The 16,256-nt window shown below is 46.5% G+C and overlaps 1 protein-coding gene across 7 annotated transcripts in view; it reads left to right on the forward strand.

The window, feature by feature from the left end:
- Nucleotides 1–16,256, forward strand: part of SFSWAP (splicing factor SWAP) — an 89,262-nt gene that overhangs the window by 5,780 nt on the left and 67,226 nt on the right. For 5 of the 7 annotated variants that reach the window (XM_082417331.1, XM_082417326.1, XM_082417325.1 and 2 more), the window contains 4 exons: nucleotides 3,424–3,509; nucleotides 9,263–9,488; nucleotides 10,438–10,550; nucleotides 11,501–11,636. In XM_082417331.1, coding sequence (XP_082273457.1) covers nucleotides 3,424–3,509; nucleotides 9,263–9,488; nucleotides 10,438–10,550; nucleotides 11,501–11,636 — 561 coding nt within the window. The remainder of the gene's footprint in view (nucleotides 1–3,423; nucleotides 3,510–9,262; nucleotides 9,489–10,437; nucleotides 10,551–11,500; nucleotides 11,637–16,256) is intronic. The other 2 variants (XM_082417330.1, XM_082417328.1) reach the window with 1 other exon arrangement.

Raw genomic sequence — 16,256 nt, forward strand, 5'->3', positions numbered from 1 at the left:
TCACCATTTCACAAGTGAAGAATTGAGATTTATAGAGCCCAGATGTCTTTTGCAAGGTCCATCGACTATCTTTGGAAACATGTATAATAATCATTCCTTAACATTTCAGATTAGGGATCAGCAAACTATGACCGAGGCCCAGCTGGCACGTTCCTGTGAGGTTTTATTGGAACAGCTGTGCTCATTTGTTCATGTTTTGTCTGTGCGGCTTTTGCACTTCAGTGGCAGAGTTGAGTAGATGAGACAGAGACCACGTGGCCCCAAGAGCCAGAGATACTTACTGTCTGGCATTTTACAGAAAGAGGTTGCCAGCCCCTGTTCTAGATGATGGGCACTTGTCTTGGTGTAATTATTGGGCTAACTGATGTTGAGCTTTGTTATGATTATTGAATTTTAAGAACTTCCATGTGACTTGGTTTCTCTTCCAAGTTTTAGTGTATTTTCTCTTTAACGTAAAGTTCTCTGTATTTAAAATGTTGTTTCTTTCTGTAATCACATCCGCAGAACTTTGCTTTGTATGCTGATTAACTTTTTAATGGAACGGGCCCATTCCATTAATGGGCACGTGTAAACCTTACAGCTTGACTCTTCATGTTTAATTTACACTAATATAAATAAAATGCCACATCTATAAATAACATGTACACATGCACACAAACACATACATATGTGTATGTGTACCTATACACACACACACTTTTTAAATGGAATTCAAAATACTGGGTATTTGGTACCCAATACCACTAACAACCAAATTTTACTTTACTGCTGCGTTATCTTAAATTTTGAAAATTTAAATTTTTGTCTGTTTTCCTGAGTCACCAACATGTCTAAATATTCCTTGATTTCCAGAATTACTATGCAGTTGACCCTTGAACAGCACAGGTGTGAACTGTGCAGGTCTACTCATTCTCAGATTTTTTTTTTTTCAATAAAACAGTACTGCACTGTTGGTTGAATCCACAGATGTGGAACCGCAGGTACAGAGAGGGCCGACTGTGGGACTTAAGCATCCACAGATTTTGGTTTCCCCTGCGGATACTGAGGGATGACTGCGTTGTCTGGGCGTCTTTAGCACTTTAAAACCTTGTGATATGAAACAGAAGCATTTGATGGCACCTTTAGTTCTGTGTAATTTAACTTCTCTCTTCCCTTTTTGCAGCTTACCGTTTTCATGCCAGTTCCATCCTTTAGATTTTCAGTTTTTCGTCATTATTACATATCCATTTTTTTAAACAAGAAAAAGTTATTTAAATTTATCTGAATCTGAGTTAGTATTGCAGTGGTTGGTTTTTATTTTGTGCTGCTAAAGCCATTTTTCCGTAAAGAGAGGTATGTATAAGAATAGAGCAACGCTGTGTAGCCCACCTGTTCCAAACAGCTCTTTTGATTCCAGTGGCTTTATTTTTTTTTTTAACATTTTTATTATTTATTTATTTATTTATTTATTTATTTTTGGCTGTGTTGGGTCTTCGTTTCTGTGCGAGGGCTTTCTCCAGTTGCGGCAAGCGGGGGCCACTCTTCATCGCGGTGCGCGGGCCTCTCACTATAGTGGCCTCTCTTGTTGCGGAGCACAGGCTCCAGACGCGCAGGCTCAGTATTTGTGGCTCACGGGCCTAGTTGCTCCGCGGCATGTGGGATCTTCCCAGACCAGGGCTCGAACCCGTGTCCCCTGCATTAGCAGGCAGATTCTCAACCACTGCGCCACCAGGAAAGCCCCCAGTGGCTTTATTTTTGAGAACAACTTAGCACTAAGGAAAGGCTATTTCCTTAGTTTCCATCACTTTGTCATTTTAGGGAGATACGGTAAGAGTTGTACTTTTATACAGACACCTTTGGCTTCATTCCCAAAGGAAATTGGGGATTTTAAGCTGTTACTTGGCATGTCGCAAACCAGTGTTTTCTAATATATACCAGTTCGGTGTGTCATTTGGTTACTGGAGCTGAACGGGCATATTGTTGATTATAGGGGGCTTTCAGGTCACAATAAGTCTTTAGTCCTTGGGTGAGAGTAAGGCTACGTGAGCTTGTGGGACAGTATTAAATACTAACTTAATAGGAACTTATAATCAATCTGTATCTCATCAGACTACAGTCCCCAGGTCTTTGTGTACTGTGAAGCCTGTTTAAAATTCCCTCTTGGCTTCACAGAGAATTAGGTTTGATAAGAGACTTTTGAAATTGTTCATCTCGTCAAGAGACTCTATTATGTATGATGGAAACGTTTGTTTTGATGAAGATTTAATGTTTATTTCATGTCATCTTTTTTGAAAGAAAAACTTAAGTAGATGTTGAAATCCTTAAAACTGTTAGCTTTTACAAGGTTTCTACTATTTTTTGTACATTTCACTGTATTCTTTTAAATTGATCATCTGAGTGATTGAATTGTATATAGGTACCTTAGAATTCAGAAGGCTATAATGTGCAGTGCCTTGTCTAATATACAGTAGACAAATGTTTATTAAATGAACCGTTAAAGAAGAAATGGAGGGACTTCCCTGGTAGTCCAGTGGTAAAGAATTGCCTTACAATGCAGGGCGCGGGTTCAATCCCTGGTCGGGGAACTAAGATCCCACATGCCGCAGGGCAACTAAGCCCCCGTGCCACAACTACTGAGCCTGTGTGCCACAACGAGAGAGCCCACATGCTGCAAACTACAGAGCCCACGCACTCTGGACCCCGTGCGCCACAGCTACAGAGCCCACACGCCCTGGAGCCTGCACGCCACAACTAGAGAAGAGAAAACCTGCGCGCTGCAACTAGAGAGAAGCCCGCTTGCCGCAAAGAAAGATCCCGCATGCCTCAACAAAGATCCTGCGTGCCGCAACTAAGACCCGATGCAGCCCCCAAAAATAAATAAATAAATAAATAATAAATACGTCCTTTAAAAAAAAGAAGAAGAAGAAGAATTGGAAATACATCTGATTATTTGTGAAAAGAGAGGTGGTTTGCTTGTGGGGAGAAGTCTTGGCAGTTACGTGCAGGGTTTTTACGGTTCAGTGGTGAAAGCGGTTGTCTTGGAATTGAGCACCGTGTCCTGTGCCTGACGCTCTGGGGGACCCACAGCGACAGTTTGAAGGGCGGTCCTCGCAGATCAGAGGGGCTGGGAAGGAGGAGAGCCAAGCGCGGAGCCTTGTGTGGGAAACGCTCACGTGCCTGTCTCGCTGCACCCTCCCCACGGCCGGGGAGTCCACGCTGCCGCTGCGTCTGTACCCCCAGCCCCTCGGGGGTTTGGGAAAGTGATTCTGCCCACACGTGGTGGAACGAGCAGAGCCCGGAAGTGTTCCCGGGAGGGGTGGTGTGCGACAGAACCGGGAAGGGCCCGTCATGCCCGCGCCCCCGGCCCCGTAGCGGCTTACAGCTGGTGGACGTGCCTCCTCTGCAGGTCACGGTTCTGAAGTTCTACGTCTTCTTTTTATACAGAAAAACACGAGGCTGAAAATTTGGAGGAAAACGAGGAGCCTTTCATTGCCCCTTTAGGACTGAACGTGCCGTCTGATGTGGAGCTGGTAGGTGTCTTTCTCATTCACAATACTGTTAACCTTTGTTACTACTTATCGGGAGGTACTAGTGTGAGCGCTGCACCGTAATCACAGCTGCTTTCTAGTTTGGGTGCGTGATGCTTTAACATCATTTGCGAGTTAATGGAGAAAAAGTCACACACCACCTCTCTCCCCCTGAAGAAGAAGGGAGAAATTACAGCAGAATCACCAGACCAGAGCATCGGGCCTGAGGAGCTGGCCCGCTCTCAGAGACTGTATGGTTGAATCCCCAGACTTTACCAGCGGGAAACCCAGTCAGAATTACTGGCGAGGGGACTGCTAGCCGTGTTTAGATGCAAAACCCTCCTGCCCGAGGCAGCGTGGCCTTCAGTGCAGTTGCCGTGTCCTGTCTTTTGCTAGCGTGGTTTTGTGGGCACTCAAGGTAGGGACCTTTACCGTAACATTCTCTTGGCACCCTTCCACCCGGGTCTCCTCCCCGTTATGACTAGGGCCCTGTGGCATCTCCAGGCTGCCCCTGCCCTCGGGAGGGACACCTGGGTGGCATCCTCTTGGCCTAAGTGCTCTGCAGCTGGGTCTCTAGTTCCCATTGATCTCACTTTGCTATTTCAGCTACGTCCAGTCAAGGTTACATTGTAACAGGCCCCATTGAGGGTTTTCTAAGTATTATTTAATGCTAGTAACCCTGTAAGGTAGCTTCCTGTTCCCCTTTCACAGATGAAGAAAAGTGAAGAAGTTGGGTCGCGCGTGCCAGGCAGGACCTCTAACCCATGGTCTTAGCTGTTGTGCCATCATGAGTCACTGTGCTTTGTGGGATTCTTACATGTTCATTAGGGATGTTTAAAATATTTGTGTTGCGTGTACATACTTGGAAAAGGGATATTCGTGCTCAGAGCAAAGGCTTTTCTTTGGCACCTTCCTCACTGGATTGCAAGCACCATAGACGTGGGTATTCCGGCTCCTTCACTGTGTCCTGCTGCAACATCGTGGAATAAGCAGTGGATGCTGAAACCCCCTCATAGAAGGAGCCTCTTGGACCCCCACGCTAGCACGTGATACTTCCCGTATTCAGCGCAGCGTGAATCGGCTGCTTCTTGCCCTTCGGTTTTATGTGACGATGGGAGATAACAGAATTTAATTCCTGCCTCCACCCATTCCTTCCTCCACTTACTCATTTATAAATCCTCTCCTTCTCTTTGTCTTTTCTTGCAAATGTGGGTAAAAATTTCTTTGGATTTTGCCAAGTAGAATTACTCTTTATGTTTGATTCCCGTTTCTACCGTTGATCAGTTTGCTACAGTTAAAACTGAAAATGTTATCTGAGGATTTGATATCCTGAGACTTGTATTGATATATTTTTATGTATTGTATTTCTGTTTTTTCTGGAATATGCTATTCTACGTGAGAGACGCATTAAAAACAGTTGCTCTCTTACCCACATGTAATGCTAAAAGCTTTTATTTAAGGTTGACTATATAGATTTTTATTAAGTTTTGGTACGAAAGATCATTTTTAAGCTTTTACGCAAACATACACATGGAGGTGTAGTAGATTTTGTTGCCTTAACTCCTCCTGAAGTATTTAGTGGTTGTATGTTCCCGGAGTCAGCCTCACTAGGCTGTTCAGTGGCCTGCCGGGACCGAGAGCGCCTGCTCCCCGTGGAGAGCACAGCAAGCCTGGCCTGTCGTGGTCTGCTGTCTCCCGATGTTCTTGTACAGCGGTCCCCCGAGCAGGAAGCCTCTGCGATTGTGTAGAAACCGTGTGTAAGTGCTTACCAGGTCTCCTGTGGGCAGCTCGCTTTTCCTGTGTGGTGGCATCAGGACGTCATTCTTCAGAATTGCTGTGAATCGGGGCAGTGACTCGCTGTATACATCACACACTGTCGTGTCCACGTTCGTGGGGAGACTGTCTAGGAGACAGGTGTCTGCGTCGTACGTTCCATCTTGGTGACCAAGCATGAAACTGCCGGCTCGTGTTTAGGTGACACTTGCTGCCTCGGTGGGCAGGGGCTGCTCTGGCAGCGGCGGAGGCGGGGGTGGTAAAGAGAGCGGGTGCTTGAGGGGTTCTCAGGTTTTCAGCTAGGCTTTTGGATTAGAACCTCACGGCTGCAGGGTCTCTAGGGTTTCGTGCGAAGGGTCAGGAGCAGTGAGAGGTCGCAGCGCCCTGGAAGCCACGTGCTGGCGCCTGCTCGAGGCTGGCCGCCTGGTCCCACTGGGCCCCTCGACTCCAGCTCCTCGGGTGACCTCACAGCTTTATTTTAGCTCTTCGTAGTGACTCTGTTTGTCCACTTGTATGTTTCTTGGGAAGTAAGGACCTATTTTCTCCCGGAATATGTAGCCCAGCATCACTTGTCCCGACATTGTGTTTTCAGTTACCTGTCCCTTTCCCAGGGACTTGAAGGCTGTCTTTGTCACCTCCTGAGTTCTACACGTGCCCAGGTCCCTTTCTGGCTGTGTTGTGTTGTCTTGCACTGTGGGGAAGGTGGAGGGCATGTCTCCGCTCAGTCTTTCACCCACCCGAGACGCCGCAGATCCGAGTTCTGAGCCCAAACGAGGTTTCCACAAACACTGTCCAGAGGCGCGTGAGGTCTCGTGAGCCCCCCGCCTGTTCTGTACCACCTCACGTTCCCCTCGGATCAGCCAAGGGGACCAGAAGTGCTGCTGCTCGGCACACCCGTTTGAGTGTATTTACAAGGGAAATGTGCTTGTTTAACATATTTTATGGACAGAAGGAAAAGGGGGGAAGGATACAATGTACAAGTCTCGTCCTGGTCCTGCGCGGTGACACCAGTGGGTTAATAACAACACCAGATAATGAGTATTCATTGAGCGTGTGCTGTGTGCCAGGCACTGTGTTTGCTCAGATCTTCCGTCCTCACAACACCAGTACCTCTGACGGGGACACGGGGCAGAGCCGTCGAGAGCAGCCGCCCCAGGTCATCCTGTAAGGGTCAGGCCTGCACTTCCAGCCCAGAGCCACTCAGAGCTCGGAGCCACTGCGGTTACGCCTTACTGAACGTTGTTCTGATTAGAGCGTTAGTCTCACCATAAGTTCAGGTGCTGTGTTGCCATGGGATGGGGATGGGGAGAAAAAAGAAGCATGATTTACCCCTGTGTTCCTATGGAGTCCTGCCTTTTCTTGGGGGTATGCGAGGACTTTTCACGTATGATGAGTGCTAAGCCCTGGTCCAGTAAGTTTCGTGCACTTTTGTTCTCCTGGCATTTTGTCTTTTACCTGTTTGTTCCTCTTTCCATGCAGAATTTAAAGGTATTTGTGAAGTCATATATGTCACCATATATGTCACCATATTCGTTTCTGGCTTCAGGATTTTGAATCTTGTCTTAGAAGACCTTTCCACCCCTGACAATTTTTGAATATTTTCCTATACTCCCTGCTGTTACTTCCATAGTTTTGTTTTGACAGTTGAGTTCTGCCTCAGTCTGATATCATTTGGGGCTCTGATCACAGAGGAGGAGAGAGGGCCAGCCCAGCTGCGCCTGGGGCTCCTCGCTTATTCACCCCATCTGCCGCCCAGCCTGGCCCCCAGCCCCACCCTGCTCCAGGGATCGGAGCTGCAACATTTTCCAAAGCTCTTTGGAAAATCGGTGCAGGTTTTCTGACCTCACATACTGTTGTCCCATTTCCCGATGCCTACTCTGGAGTTTCTAGAGCCACGTTAATTTTGGAGATGCCGGGAGGTGTTAGTCCCCCTTCTTGGGCTCAGTTGCTTTCTTTAAAGGCTTCCATAAATTAGAAAAGCATTTTCCCCTGGACCAGTCAGTCTTTGTAACACATAAATATTTATATGTTGGCTACATCCTTAAAATCCCATCTTATGGTAGGACTAATCATATTCTTAAATAGAAGAAGATTTTTCTAAAACCTACATGATAAGGAGAGCAGAGAATGACTTTCTCCAAACCAAGTGTTTATCTTATATCCACTTGCTTCAGTAGCAGATCTTGAAGGATGCTCATAAGGTGCTTTGTTTTTCTATAATCGTTGTCGCTTTGTAAAATTACCCATACATTGCTTTGTAACTGCTGTAGCCATAATATGATATCATAAGAGGGCCTGCTTTTAAGAAATTTTAGACCAACAGTTTGGTCAATAGAGAACATCTCTACTTGGGGGGCGGGAGGGGTTGTATTTTCCTTTAAGGATCATCATTCTGAAGTGATCATTAATAATTGTCATATATACGGAATACACTAATGCAAAAATTAATCTTCCTGTTGAGCCAAAGCTACTGAAAATGTGCGTCAGGATCCGCACTTCGGTGCAACGGTGGGCCTTTAACGTGGACTCTAGTGTATTTTGGGATCAGTAAATAACTTTAATCATAGACATTTATCCAGTTTAAGTGTGAAGGACATCATTAGTTCAGGAATTACATTTGAGAATTAAGGCATTTGTATTTTGTGAAGGATTCAGCCCTGAAATTACAGTAAGCATCTTGTATTCTTAACCGCCCATTATTAGAGTAATTTCCCACTTTATTTGCATGTAATTTTCTAGTGTAATCTCTTCATTAATATTAAAAGTATTTCAGATGTGTGGCTTCCAGCTTCTGGTCCGAAGGGCTCCATGTGTGGGTAGGAATTGCTCAGCTCATGATGGGGCGGAGGTAACTTCGCAGCACGTGCAGGAGAGAGGTGGGGTCTGGCTCCAGGTAGTGAACGTGCTCCAAGGCAACCAGGTGACTCGCCCAGTAAACGTGGGTGAAACCGTCTCTGTTCTGGCCAGACCACAGGTAGCTGGGCCTCAGTTTGGAGCTCTGTACTTTTTTTTTGGCTGCGTTGGGTCTTCGTTCCTGCACGCGGGCTTTCCCTAGTTGTGGCGAACCAGGGCTACTCTTCATTGCGATATGCACGCTTCTCATTGCAGTGGCTTCTCTTGTTGCGGAGCACGGGCTCTAGGCCTGCGGGCTTCAGTAGTTGTGGCACACGTGCTCAGTAGTTGTGGCTTGCGGGCTCTAGAGCACAGGCTCAGTAGTTGTGGCGCACGGGCTCAGTTGCTCCGCGGCATGTGGGATCTTCCCCGGACCGGGGATCAAACCTGTGTCCCCTGCATTGGCAGGTGGATTCTTAACCACTGCGCCACCAAGGAAGTCCCTGGAGCTCTGTACTTTTAAGTGGGAGCGTTGATGAACGGGCGCCACGGGGCAGTCTTACAGGGAGTAGGAAGGAGGAACGGGATGAGGAGAGCTCAGGTGCAGAAGGAAAGGCTGGGCGTGAGCCTGCGGCTTTCCTTGGGTGTACAAAAGGAGTGTTTTCCAAGCTCTAAACACTAGTCCCTGCTAAGAAAAAGGGAAGAGAAATGATTCTTAGATCCTTGAGAAACTTATTGAAACATGCACCCCTCTCCCTAGAAAATTGCATGTGTATGTGCAAAATTTGCATACAACTCCCCAGAGGATTGATTCACAACCCCCTGAACCCTATCACGGAACCCTGGTTAAGGGCCCCCAATATACGGAAACACATTGATTGGTGCGGAAAAGCTTGCCTCCTGTGGGTTCAGTACAAAGCTAGAATGGCCTGCCTCGGCAGGTGAGTTTTCTCCCCACAAAATACTGCAAAATTCAGAAACTGATTGAGTGTCGTGTAATGGGGCCAGTGCCACAGTCTGTTCAAACTGGGCTCTTCCCATTGAAATGTCTCTAGTCACTAGTAAAACCAGGGTTATTCCTATGTTTTAAGTCACACGCTCAGTGGAAAAGAGGACAGACTGATAACGTGAATGCGTGTGTTCTCTCGTAGCCACCAACAGCCAAAATGCATGCCATTATTGAGCGCACGGCCAACTTCGTGTGCAAACAGGGTGCACAGTTTGAAATAATGCTGAAGGCCAAACAGGCCCGAAACTCTCAATTCGACTTTCTACGCTTTGATCACTACCTCAACCCCTACTACAAATTCATCCAGAAAGCTATGAAAGAAGGACGGTATACGGTCCTGGCAGAAAACAAAAGTGAAGAGAAAAAGAGTATGTGAAACTGTTTCTGTCCTGTGTTGGGCTGGGGGAGGGGTTGAGATCTGCGCTGTAGGACTTCCTGGACGTTTGTGAAATCCTGCCACTAAGGCACGAGGATTAAACCTGCTGTGCAATAAGTCTGAACATAAATTAGATTCTTAATTACTGTTTTCATAGATGGGTGACATAGAGTTAAATGTTGATGCCATCAGGGCATAACCATCTAGGTTGGAAACGTTTCCCCTCCCTCTGGCTGTTGAACGTGTCACAGACAGAACAGCGAGCCTCGCGCTCCGTGGATGGTTCTAGCGCGCACCCCGTGTTAGGGCCTGAGGCTGAATTACACAAGTCCACAGGATGAAGTGGCTAATCTTACTCTCTTTTTTTTTACTCTACCTTAAGCTGTTGTTTTTATAAGTGTCTAAATTTGGAGTTCTTACTACAAAGACCAATTAAGTATTTTGAATAACATTCCAAGACAACAGTACATATGTCTGCCATTGAATTTTTCTTTTAGCTGAAACACGATTTTCAAAATCAGTTGCATACATCTTACTACAGACCTCATCTTCTCCATGTTTCTTTGTTTGCTGTAGTTTTGTAAAAAAATCTGTTGCTGTTATTTTACCTTCATAAATCAGTAAGATTTTTGCCTTTTTTCCAAAAAATTTAAATATTCAGTGGCTCCGGACTAGTAAATGCCAGAGGGAAGGTGCCAGCGGGGCCGAGGTCGTGCTCCTTTCTCGCTGCCTTTATTTCTTATAATCCCACTTGATAAAATCACAAGCAAATGTCATTCTGCTGAATGACTTGGGTGGCAGCAAGATAGGGAATATTTTCCAAAGGTGGTTTTTGGACAGATAACCAAGAAATGGCTGCATATAGTTCTGCCTTTGTGTGCGTCTGAGGTCTTACGTAATTTATTTGTACCTTGACGTCTTGACGTGTGTTTTGCTTTCAGAGTCGGGGGTGAGCTCTGACAATGAAGATGACGATGACGAAGAGGGCGGGAGTTACCTGCACCCGTCCCTCTTCGCTTCCAAGAAGTGCAGCCGCCTGGAGGAGCTCATGAAGGTTCTCGTCTCGTTACTGAGCTGTAGCTTTATGCCATAACAAAACTGCTCATTTAACTCTGGAAAGTTGTTAAGCAGGCATTTCTTTGTATAACAGCTGCTTTTTATTTTATTAGCATTGACGTATATCTCGCCTTTTTGTTTGGCTTGGTGGCAAAGGATTTGCTCCCTTTATTTCTTATATATCCCATTTTATAAAATCACAAGCAATTTATTTTCATTTTATTATAGTTTTACTATTTGGGATATTTAGAATAAGTAAAATGTTGGTTAAGACTTGGAAAATTACTTTTTCATGCAGGTTTTATTAAAACAGGATTAGATTTCATAGGTGTCCAGGGTATGTGCCGCTTGAAATAATCTGTTACCGTCACAGATAACATAATGTGTTAGCAGGAAACATAAATTAAAGAAAAATTTTCTTTTCATTCTTATTATAAGGAGTTAATCCACACCACTCATTGTGCCATTTGTGATGTGAAAAAACGGGGGTCCATCAGACCTAAGCATATCATTTCAGCAGTCACGCAGTGTGGCTGGTTGATTGGACTTTAAAAGCTGTTGGTGATTAAAAATCAGAAATTGCTTTAAGGACGGACAGAGTTTGAGGTTTTGAGTGAATTTGGAGGCTCACACTTTTCTCAGCAGCAATCTAGTCTTGGTCATCCCTCCTTCTTTTCCTTCATGTCTTTAGGAAGATTGAGGTGATTTGTTTATTCAGTTCCTCTGGAACTCACAACCAGCTAGAGCTCTCGTCGGCCACGGTTAGGGCCTCCCTTTGTGCGCCCGCCCACGTATGTGGGCGTGGTGCACGCGTGTGTGCTGCATGCATGCGTGTGCTGAGGTTTTTCTGAAGCGTAGACACCGTCCTAAAGCCTTCTTGCCACAGAAGGGTTCTGCGTGACTCAGAATGTAGGATGTGGTGTGACCTTGCACCCTCTCTCTCTGCAGCCTTTGAAGGTGGTGGACCCAGATCACCCCCTTGCGGCACTGGTCCGTAAAGCCCAGGCCGACAGTCCTGCCCCCACTGCACCCACGGCAGATGGCACGGCCGTGCAGCCCTCCCAGGTGGAGTACACCACTGACTGTGAGTACCTCACTGTGCGCCTCCGGGCAGGGGGTCAGGTGCAGGGGCAGGTACGCAGGTCCGGTAGAGGTGCCATGAGGAGCGTTCATGTTAAGCATCCTTAGCATGTGGCCTCATCCTTTTGCCTGTCACTTCACGTTGGCAAGATGGCTGCCCTGTCACCAGCATCAGCCCTGCATTCCAGAAAGGATGAAGGGGAAGGGCAAGAGCAGAAAGCAGTTTCACATGGTCTTCCCATCCTGCAGCACAGGCTGGGAAATGGGCTTTCAGTTGGATACATCACTGCCCTGAACAGAATCAGAGTTCTGTTAAGAAGAACGGGGAAAGTGGACATTGGCGGACATGTATTGTACTACTGTTTGCCGTGGTTGCTTTCCTAAAAGACACAGGGGTCTTCTGTGCGCCTCGGGATTGGCTACAGTTCCTACTTGTTCTTGCTGATTGCCACTCTTTTCTCTTTTTAATTACTTAAAGATTATTAATAGAAGGTAAATCTTGAAGTTCTATTCAAGAAATCATTTGAAAGTATTTAACCTTGGTCTCATTATCAGGTCTTTTTCAAATTATTTTATTCAGAGGTTAAATACTGAATGAGAAGAACCTTTAGCAAAGCCACAGGAATTCATCTGTTCAGCCTACTTCACAGGGACATCTGATACAATGAATTTATAAAGCTCGTCACTCTCAGAGATTGGAGGGTCAGCCTGAGGTTAATTCCCTTTTAAAATGTAAGCTGCTTGTTACTTCAGGAAGAAGCTTTTTTTAGATATGATAACTGTCTCCTTTTGCAATTCCCGTCTGGCACTGGCGTGCCATGTGTAATTTTGATGTGCTAAATTAACATTTTTAGACTTCAAAAATCAGTTACTTGAGTGAACTTAATGCATGTGTCTTTAAAAAAATCTCTTAGAGAACTCAGATAATTTCTTTAATGCATAAATCAAGTTAAATCTAGTTTCTTTAAACATTCGAATCAAAGAGCAGATCTGGTGCGGTCTCATCTTACCTGCCGGTTGGTTCCGGGCTGGGGGTGTGATGGGCGTCAGAGTGGGCGGTAATCCCTGCAGCGCTTTGTAAATCACTCCTCATGCCTCCCGGTGGGGCTCTCAGTACAGACAGCGCGTCGGCCCGGGTGAAGCCCGTGAATCGCGAGTTGGGCATGACCGGGAGCTTCTGCCCGCATCTTTACCTCAGTCCAGGGTATAAGCTCACTGAGTGGGATGTCTCTGGCTTCCTTTTTCCTTGCTTTCTCTTTTCAGACCTGTCTTTGAATTTGCACAAGTTGAATGCAGTGTCCCTGCACCTCCTCTAGATTTCTAGAGCTATTAAACTTCTTGCATCGGAAAGGAATAAAAATTCAGGGTTGAGTGGCCATTATCAGGTTATTCGCGCTGCTTATCACTTGTGTGTGTGCAGTTAACTATGAGGTCGGTGATGGCTCTGTGTTTCTACACACCCTGTAGGACTGGGCAGGGGAGTAGCCGAGAGAGGCCACTCTGTGACTCGGGATTTTACTGCGAGGTCCCACGCTCTGATTGTTGACCATGGCCTGGGCCGAGTCACGGCCGGCTGGAGGATGAGAGGGGTGGGCAGGACCCAGGGAGCCTGGAGCCCCATGGCTTCAGTCCCTCCTGCCACTCATTAGGGGCCCCAGAGGCCAGGGTGACCCTTGGCAGCCTCTCCCCCGGGGGAGATCCCACCCTTGCTCTGTGCAAACCCTGCAGGCCAGTGCATGGGCGGGATGTCCTGGTTCCCTCCCTGGCCCCTAACCCCGGCCGGAGGTGCTCCAGCAGCAGGGGCACCAGTTAGGAACCAGCTCTTCCCCTCGATAAAATAATTGTTCTGACAGTCATCTTCTCCTTCACACATGCAAAGGTGACAGCCACGAGCAGGAGAGGCGGTATGGGGGTCACGCCTGGTGCTGGGCACGTGCACTGCGTTGAGGGCCAGCCTCACGTGTGCCCAGGCCAGTGGAGATGAAGGAGGGAGTCGGTGCCGACAGAGGGTGTGCTGCTGAGACGTGGGTTTCAGCCATGCCACAGGGCCGGGACCAGGTTCTGGGTTTTCCAGAGAAGCAAGGAACCTAGCGTGTTTAGGTGAAACATCTCAACTTACAAATGTCAGTAGTGAATTCATATTTTGTAAAAATACAAGGCGTATTTTGTAAAAATACAAAACGTAAGGCAAGCCAGATGCTACTCATAGGTGCCCGCGTCCAGCCTCTGCTGTGGGTGCAGGAGGGTACCTGGGCAGCGGGACAGAGGGAGGTCGCAGAGCTTCTCTGTGGAGACCGTGCTCGGTAGTAGTAGTCAGCTCTGCCCAGAAGCTGGGGAGGGGCTGTCAAGTGTCCTTCAGATTTCACACAGATTTAAACGCATCGTGCCGGGAAGTGAGAGCAGTTTCGTTAAAATGGGGAGGACAAAAGCCAGACTCCACCCGGGTGGGAAGTGAATGGGTGGTGTAGAAGTGGAGACCTGAGCACGGGCCGCTTTGTGAAGAGGGGAGGGGCAGTGCCTAGTGGAGAAAATGTTCCCTGAGAGCCCTGCCTCCGGGATCGGCCCCTTGGGTTGCCATGACAACAGCCCATCTAGCATCCGGGAGTCATAGGATGGGAGAGGCGGCCTTAGAACTTGGATCTCGATCAGAAAAATGCGTAGAAGAAATGAACACAGACACCTGTACTTGGGTTCTCAAAGATGTTTTTATTTGTGACTAGAGTCTATGGTTATCTTAAAAAATAGCAAGCAAGAATATGAAAAATTTGAAAAAGAGGCAAATAAAGGCGACATGGCCCATCAGATAATAAAATGAGATGTTACAATAGAAGTCCTTGGGAGGCCTAAGTAATTGGTGGTTTACAGAAAATGTGTGATTAAAACAGGTCTAAAAATGCTACGTACGTACGTGCCTGACATGTGCTGCTGTTGACCCGCTTCTGACGTGGGCCACGGCCTTGCCTCTGACGGACGTCCTCACCACAGCCAGCCTGAGTTCTGTGAGGTGAGGTGCACGCCAGGCGCCCAAGAGCAGAACCCCAGGCTTGCAGTGTCTTACTTCAAGGCTTTCACAGTTCTTTCTCCCTCCTTGGGTTCCACAACGGTTTTTTGTTTTTGTTTTTTAAGCAATTGGTGTTTTATCCGATCTTTTCAAAGGATTCAGTTTCATTTTCACAGAATCAGTAATTCTCTTTTCTCAGATTTCATCTGTTTCCATAAATTTTAATTAAATATGTAATTACAGTACGTTTAACCAGAAAAAGTTTAAGTGAAAAACTCTGCTGGTAAAAGCAGAAAGGTTCAGCATTCTAAAGAGGAGCGTCCTGGCCTGGTGTGTTAGTGCCTCCGGGGGCCTCCCCAGCCCAAAACCCAGGAGACTCTTCAGAGGGAAAGGATGAATGAGTCCCCCCAGAGACAGGTTCAAACAAGGAAGGACTGGCTTATGAAAAGCATGGTGTCGGGGAAAAGCAATTCGGAAAACAGATCCCATTAGAGCCTCACCTTTTATCCAACAGCAAAACTACTTCCAGGTGTAAGTGCCAGATGTGAGAGTTGTCAGGAAAGTAACAACTTTTTTTTTTAAATTTATTTTATTTATTTAGTCTTGGCTGCGTTGGGTCTTCATTGCTGCACGCAGGCTTTCTCTAGCTGCAGCGAGCGGGGGATACTCTTCATTGTGGTGCACAGGCTTCTCATTGCGGTGGCTTCTCTTGTTGCGGAGCACGGGCTCTAGGCTCGCGGACTTCAGTAGTTGTGGCATGTGGGCTCAGTAGTTGTGGCTTGCAGGCTCAGTAGTTGTGGCACGCGGGCTCTAGAGCGCAGGCTCAGTAGTTGTGGCGCACGGGCTTAGTTGCTCCGCGGCATGTGGGATCTTCCTGGACCAGGGCTCGAACCCGTGTCTCCTGCATTGGCAGGTGGATTCTTAACCAGTGCGCCACCAGGGAAGCCCGAAAATAACGGAACAAGAATCATCTATTTTAAGCCAACAGACATTATATTCAACTAATGGAAAAAACAAAACCGTTGAGAAAACAGAAGAAACTAACAGACAAACAGCTTTTACAGTCAAATAGGAAAAAAAACTTATAGCCCAGTAGAAAAATGAACTGCAGTATGAATAATTCACAAAGGTAAAAATGACCGTACAATGTTTTTTAAAGGTTTACCCTTGCTGCTCACTCAAATGGCATTGTATCTGCTGACTTTGGAACCTAACCTCCGTGGAAAATAAAATCCAGCATTTCATTTAAATCAGGCTGCAGCAAATATATGAAGAATCCAAGACTTTTTGTTATGGTGGAAAAATATCCACTCGCAGGCACACAAGAGCACTTTGAAATTATAAGTCTTAGGATAAAAGCGACGTTTCTGGGCTGTGGAAAATGTTGTTTCACGTATACCTGTTTGAATTTCTTAGTAATCATAGAGATTAAATAAAAGAGAGGCATGCCATTTTTCAGCTGTCACATAAGCAAAGAAGGAAAAGGTCGACATCATGTTGCTGGTGGGAGTGTTAGACTTGTGGAGGGCAAGCTGGCAGTGTAGACCAGAACCTAAAATGCGCGCCTTTGACCCAGAACTGAGCTTATATGTGTAAAGACTGAGCTTACAAGAATGTTCATTG

The sequence above is a fragment of the Balaenoptera physalus genome (assembly GCF_965194825.1).
Source record: "Balaenoptera physalus genome assembly, chromosome: 12".
NCBI classification, from domain to species: Eukaryota; Metazoa; Chordata; class Mammalia; order Artiodactyla; family Balaenopteridae; genus Balaenoptera; species Balaenoptera physalus.